General features: G+C 54.4%; 1 protein-coding gene across 1 annotated transcript; it reads right to left on the reverse strand.

The window, feature by feature from the left end:
* LOC102014895 lies at positions 1–6,149 on the reverse strand. Its single transcript, XM_013512422.1, has 4 exons — positions 6,091–6,149; positions 5,336–5,833; positions 4,377–4,476; positions 1–192 (listed from the first exon to the last, which is right to left on the reverse strand). Exons 1-4 carry the CDS (start codon positions 6,147–6,149, stop codon positions 10–12), a joined length of 840 nt encoding a protein of 279 aa, XP_013367876.1. The 3' UTR covers positions 1–9.
* Positions 6,150–6,457: the final 308 nt, after the last annotated feature.

Genomic DNA, 6,457 nt, shown 5'->3' on the forward strand with positions numbered 1-6,457 from the left:
CCTGCCCCCTTACCATTTCTGCTGCAGCAGGGCATGTAGATGGAAGGAGGCGCCAAGATCTGGGGCCTGCAGACAAAAGTGGGTGCACGCTCTCCAGCTGGACACTGCCCGGCACCCGCGTGGGGGGACTGCACTGGAGCACAGGGGAAAGACTGACAGCCATTCTTGGGCCCAAGGACATGTCCGACGTGACTGGAGTAGGGGCACAGAGGGAAGAGCTGATGTAGACAACTGGACTGATTGATTGATCTGTCTATGTATTTTTATTTATTTATGTTTGAGATCTTGCTACATTGCCCAGACTGGCCTTGAACTCTTGGTGACAAGCAAGCCTCCTGCCTCAGCCTCCTGAATAGCTGGGCCCATAGGTGCACATCACCATGCCTGGCATGGGTTTTAAGGTTAGAGTGGAGACCCTTGGACACGGACACCTCATTTTCACCTGGGAGAGCCTCAGCATCTGCACACACAGGGCGAAGAGATAGCAGATACTGGGGCCCCGGGTCTGGATTCAGGCAGCCTGGGTTAACCCCGGGTCCAGCGGCTCAGTACTGGGAGGTCCTGCAACCCCTGAAAGCAGCTTTCACTTTCCCTCGTGAGGGAGCAGGACAGTGGCGGGGCTGCAGGAGCTCAGGCCCTGGAACGTGGCTGTTGCCCCTGTCCCACAGCAGTCACGGTCCCAAACAGAGGGCCCAGCCCCTGGCCCTCAGCACCACACGGCCCTGCCCTGGGCTACAAGCAATGGCAAGTGTTCCTAGGCCCCCTGTCTTGCCCCACTTGTCCACCCCTTGCCCACTCACACTGGCTGCGACTCCCTCTGGAGCTGACTGGGAGTTTACAGTCTCCCCCGCTCCAACGGCCTCCTGTGCTCCCTCTGCTCTGGACCCTCACACCCATTCTTTCTCTTTCTCTCTTTTTTTTCTTTTCTCTGAGACAAGGTCTCACTAGGTAGTCCAGCCCAGGCTCACCTTAACTTGTAGTGACTCTCCTGCCTCAGCCTCCTGTGCTGGGTTCACAGGTGTATACCACCGTGCCCTGCCCATACTCATTGTTTTAAAAGCACAGCTCCCACTGGCCTTTTGACTAAGATCAAGTGTAAAATGTCCTCTTTCTTTCTGAGAACCTGACAATGGCTTTCCACTGCCCTTTGGATAAATAAACATTAACAGCCAAAATGGTTGTGCAACCCTGGTGGCCAGGTCCTCACTAACGTGCTTCACCTGCTTTCATCTCATCCCACCCTGTCCACCCAGCCCGCTCAGCATCTGTGGAGGGGGCAGCGGTTATTTCACAGGGGAAGGGCGAGCAGCAGAGTACTTAGGAAAAGGCCTGGGCTTGGTATGTTCTTACTGCGCTTAGCGAGGAGTTGGAGAAGATGCTGTTTTGCAAACAGGGAAACAGCAAGGGGCAGTTTAAGAAGCTTGCCCAGGCAGCTGGGTGTGGTGATGCATTTTAATCTCAGCACTGTGGGAGGCTGAGGCAGGAGGATCACAAGTTGGAGCCCAATCTGGACAATTTATCAATGTAGTAAGACCTTGTCTCAAAATAGAAAATAAAAAAGAAGGGTGTGGGAATGTAAGTTAGCATGCAGGCCCTGGGTTCAGTCCCCAGCACCACAAGGGGAAGAAGAAAAAGGAAGAAGACTAGGAGAAGGAAGAGAAGGAAGAAGAGGAGGAGACAAGAGGAAGAAGGGGAGGAGGAAGAGGAAGAAAAGAAAAGAAAGCAAAACCAAAAAGAAGCCTAGCCTTTTCTACAGCAGGATTCACCCCAACCCCAGTTGAGTCCTTCAGCCTCCTCCAAATCCGCCCTTGCCAGCCTTGCGGCTCCTAGGAACACTGCGGTCCTCCCTGCTCCATGGGCCCTTGCTGCCTCCAGGAAGCCTTCCCTGAACCCCGGCCCAGGTGAAGTCTTTGGACTTTCTATGTAACCCCCTACGTTTTCTCTTTTTGAGACAGGGCCTCACTGTGTAGTTCAGTTGACCTTGAACTCACTATATAGCCCAGGCTGGCCTTAAACTTCCTGTGATCCTCCTGCCTCAGCCTCATGGATGGTGGGATGACAGGTGTGCGCCACCACAGGTGGGTAAGCCTGAAGATAATTTTGCACTAATACTGCATTTTTAATAATTGTGAGCATGAAATAAAGTTTCATGGTGTGGAGTTTTCCATCAGTGGCATCGTATCAGAGCTCAAAAAGCTTCGGATTATGAATGAGGTGTGGTGGTGGCATAGCCACTCTGGGAGACTGTGGCAGGAGGATCACAAATTCAAGCCCTGCCTTGGCAGTTTATCAACACTGTCTCAAAATTAAAAGCCAAAAAGACTAGGGATGTAGCTCAGTGGGAGGATAGCTGTGGGTTCAACGCTTAGTACCCCACCACCAAAAAAGGAAAAGTTTCGGAGTTTGGAATATCTTGAATTTTGGATTTTTTTGTTTTGTTTTGAGACAGGGTCTTGCTATGTACTTCAGGCTGGCCTTGAACCCACAGCGATCCTCCTGCCTCAGCCTCCTGAGTGCTGGGATAACAAGTGTGCACCACCACACACAGCTAGATTTTTGGATAAGCGATGCTCAACTTGTATGTGTAGTTGTACGCATGTTCCTACTGCAGTGCTGGGGATGAACTCAGGCCCCTCCCACTGAGCTATACCCCCAGCCCTTTTAAAAACTTTTTTTAGGGCTAGGGATATGGCTCAGTGGCACAAGCGCCTGCCTGGCAAGCACAAGGTCCTGAGTTCAATTCCTGGTACCAAAAAAAAAAAAAAAACTTTTTAAATTTTATTTTGAGACAGGATCTTAATAAGTCACTAAACTGCTCAGGCTGGCTCAGACTTGCCATCCTCCTGCCCTAGCCTCCCAAGGTGCCAGGATTACACGTGGGCACCACTACACACGGTTTAAGCAACTCTCTTTGATCTCAGCCTCCACCTGCACCTCTTTTGGCTCCTTCCACCCCACTGCTATGGGGCCGCTCCTGTTCTCCCGGCCTTCCTGGGAGTTAAAAACCTCCAGGGGTGGCAGGGATGCCGGAGTCGCACTCTGCTTGTCACCCAGCCGCGAGGACTGTTCCAGACTCCGGGACACCAAAAGAAAGGAACAGCATCCTGGGGGAGGGACACAGAGCAGACACAGCCCGGTCACCCGCCCCCTCGGGACGCCCAAAGGCCCTGGTCCCCAAGGAGCCTGGCCCAGCTCAGGCAGCTGCAGGCTTCTCTCCACCACGCGGCTTGGAACAAACAGGGCAGCTCTCACATCCAAGGAGAGTTCTCACTTTTGCCCCGGGTTGGAAGTTTTGCTGCTTTTCAAATATCCAGCATTTCTACCGTATTGCGGATGAAGTGAATTCTTTTTTTTTTTTTGTCTTTTTGAGACAGGGTCTCGCTATGCAGTTCAGGTTGGCCTTGAGCTCACTTTGTAGCCCAGGCTGGTCTTGAACTCACAACCATCCTCCTGCCTCAGCCTCCAAGTGCTGGGATTACAGGCGTGCGCCACCAGGCCCAGCTAGAGTCTTTTTTTTTTTTTTTTTTTTGTCTTTTTGAGACAGGGTTTCACTATGCAGTTCAGGCTAGCCTTGAACTCACAGCATTCTCCTGCCTCGGCCTCCCAAGCACTGGGATTACAGGCATGCGCTACCACACCCTGGCCCGAAGTGACATTTTTAAAGGCTAGGCTGGGAAACTTCAAGATTCTAAATTGATTTACAAATGAACACATGGAGCGTAGTCTGTAAGCCATTTGCCACATCTTATTTTATTTTTGAGATAAGGTCTCGCTATGTAGGCCAGGCTGGCCTTGAACTAATGGTGATCCTCAGCTTCCAGAGTGTGGAGATTACAGGCCATGTGCCACCACACCTGCCCATTTCCAACACCTCTGATTAATCCAAGTGCATTTTCCTCCCTTCCTCCCTCTCATATCCAACACCCACGCATCCTGCTTCTGAAGCTGCATCACAAGGGCTCCGGCACTGCCCCCTCCACCCTGCCCTGGACGCTGGTGTTGCTGACCCACCCAGGGGTGGGGGCCACCCAGGCCGTCAATCAGGCATCGCATTCCCTGTGACTCCTGAGCCAAGCCAAACAGGCCATCCACACCCGGTGGAACACAGTCTGCTGCGCAACTGCTGCTTTGGCCCAAGCGCTGGAAGGTTGGGTGCTCTGGCCTGCGGCATCTATACAGGTGGGAGAATCAACTTGGCAGAAACTGGGGCTTGGAGCCCTGCTTCTGCCCCTTGAGCAAGCTATACCTAAAGCCTGTTCTCCCCTGGGCTTTTCTGTTCTATGAGCCAATACATCTACTTTATGCTTTAACCAGTTGGGTTAGGTTTTCTGGCACTTGGCACCAAAAAAGCCCCACTGCATCTCTGTACTGTTTACCTCCTGCTGTGCCGGGGGCCTCAGGGTCTGTTCACGGTCCCTGCTGTCCATCTCCTGCCTCTTCTCCCCGCCTCTCGGGGCTGGACAATGCACACAGGTCCTTTTGAAAGAAGAGAAACTGTTGCTGGGTGTGGTGGTACACACCTGTAATCCCAGCACTCGGGAGGCTGAGGCAGGCAGATTGCTGTGTTCAAGGCCAGCCTGGGCTGCACAGTGAGACGCTATCTCAAAACGACAACAACAAAATGGTTACAGAGCAGCCTGAGCTCGGGCCCCGCTGGCCAGGCAGATGAGTCACTCATGTTACCAGGGATCCGGCAGACCCTCAAGCTGTCACCTGGCTCCCATCCTGGCACCCAGAGCAGCTCTCCTGTGGGAAGGGGGCAGCATCCGCAGCACTGAGGGACAAGAGGTCAGGCGCTCTGAGTCCCAGGGGCCTCGCTGACCAGGCCGTGTCCCTGGCCCGTTGCCAAAACAGACAGAATTCACGCAGCGTCTGAGGGGCAACACCCCTGGCGGGCAGGTTCGGCGCAGCTCACAGCGCTGTGCTCAGGCCCAGTCATCTCTGGGTCTAAGTCCTTTTTTTTTTTTCCTACAGCACTGGGGATTGAACCCAGGGCCTTTGCGCTTGGCTACATCCCAGCCCTTTTCTTATTCTTTATCTTTGAGCCAGGGTCTTGCTAAATCACTAAGTTCCCTAGGCTGCACTTGAATTTGGGATCTTTCTGCCTCTGCCTCCCTGAGGGCTCGGATTACAGGCACGCAACGCCCAGCCAGGCTCTGAATCCCCTATCGCTCCCAAGCTGTGAGCCGGCGGCAAGCCCCTAATCCTCCTGAGCCTGCTTTCTCATCTGTGGAAGGGGATCTTCGGGAGGACCGGCTGACACATGGCTAAAACTCAATGGCTGGGTGAAGCACGAAACATGTAAGGAGCAGTCACGGCCGCCCTGGTCACTGACCTTGCTCCCCTGACTGCCGGCCGAGGCCCCTGCTGCCCGGAAGGTGCTGACACAGAGACGCCGCCGCCGAGAGCTGGCTGTGCCGCGGTGTTCCTTGACAGGAGCCACCGGCGACAGGCGAGGGCACTGGCTTCAGGTAGCCCTGGGTTCGAGTCTGGCACAGTCACGGCACATTGCATGACTTCAACGAGCCACACATGCCCACCTGTGGGGTGGCAGCTGGTGCAGGTGGCCCGAGCCAGCGCATACGCCTGTGGGTCCTGGGGAAAGGGCAGGAAGCAGCGAGCCCATGGCGTTGAGCAGGCGAGCAGGAGACATTCGTCACCGAGTGCGGACAGGAGGAGGCCGCCCTGGTCTGCGGGGTCAGCACGCTCCTCAGACACTACGCGCAGCTCGTGGTGGGAGGGGAGAGAGGAGGGAAAGGGGAATGAGAACTCAGCACAGGCTGCGCAGGACACTGCGCCCTGGGACGCGTTGCGGGCCGCCACTCTCTGGGAGCTGGGGATACGCAGGAGAGGTGGGGTCTGGCCAAGCCCTCTGAGCCCCCCAGAAACTCAGGTCCCTTCAGTTCTGGCGGGGACATTCATTGTCTTACTCTGCTTTTGTCTTGCTGCAGTGAAATGCCTGGGGCTGTGGCCTTTATAAAGACAGAAGATAAAGAGAAAAAGACAGGAAGACAGAAAGACACACAGACAGAAAGAAAGAAAAGAGGAAGGAAGTTTTGGGGGCAGTTTTGGGGAGCTGAGAGCAGGTGCCGGCTCTGCGCAGCCCTGACGAGGGCCTTGTGACTGCATCGCAGCGTGGCAGGTGCCATCGTGACAGGAGCCTGTGACGGGGACAGATGGCGCGGTGAGACAGAAAGCCACACACAGGAAAGGGCAGGCTGGCTTGTTCCGTAACAACCCACTCCTGGGGACTAGGACTAATCTATTGCTTTCAGTATTGGGGATCAAACTCGGGCCCCTCTCATACTAAGCAAGCGCTCCACCACAACCTCAGCCCCTTTTCTTTTCTGTTTTTTTTTTTTTTGAGACAGGGTCTCATTAAATTGCCCAGGCTGGTCTTCAATTTGAGATCCTCTTGCCTCGGATCACAGGTGTGCACCACCACACCTGCCTAGTT

The sequence above is a fragment of the Chinchilla lanigera genome, unplaced genomic scaffold, assembly GCF_000276665.1.
Source record: "Chinchilla lanigera isolate Chin_1 unplaced genomic scaffold, ChiLan1.0 scaffold00015, whole genome shotgun sequence".
In the NCBI taxonomy this organism is placed as follows: Eukaryota; Metazoa; Chordata; class Mammalia; order Rodentia; family Chinchillidae; genus Chinchilla; species Chinchilla lanigera.

Bases quoted from the DNA above. Each gene is read 5' to 3' on its own strand.
- LOC102014895 (XM_013512422.1), bottom strand. From the start codon at position 6,149: ATGGCACCTGCCACGCTGCGATGCAGTCACAAGGCCCTCGTCAGGGCT. The intron at 4,477-5,335 runs GTCAGTGACCAG...TTCTTTCAAAAG, and splicing joins CCGGCAGTCAGGGGAGCAAG to GACCTGTGTGCATTGTCCAG. The intron at 193-4,376 runs GTAAACAGTACA...CCCCTACTCCAG, and splicing joins GGCCCCCGGCACAGCAGGAG to TCACGTCGGACATGTCCTTG.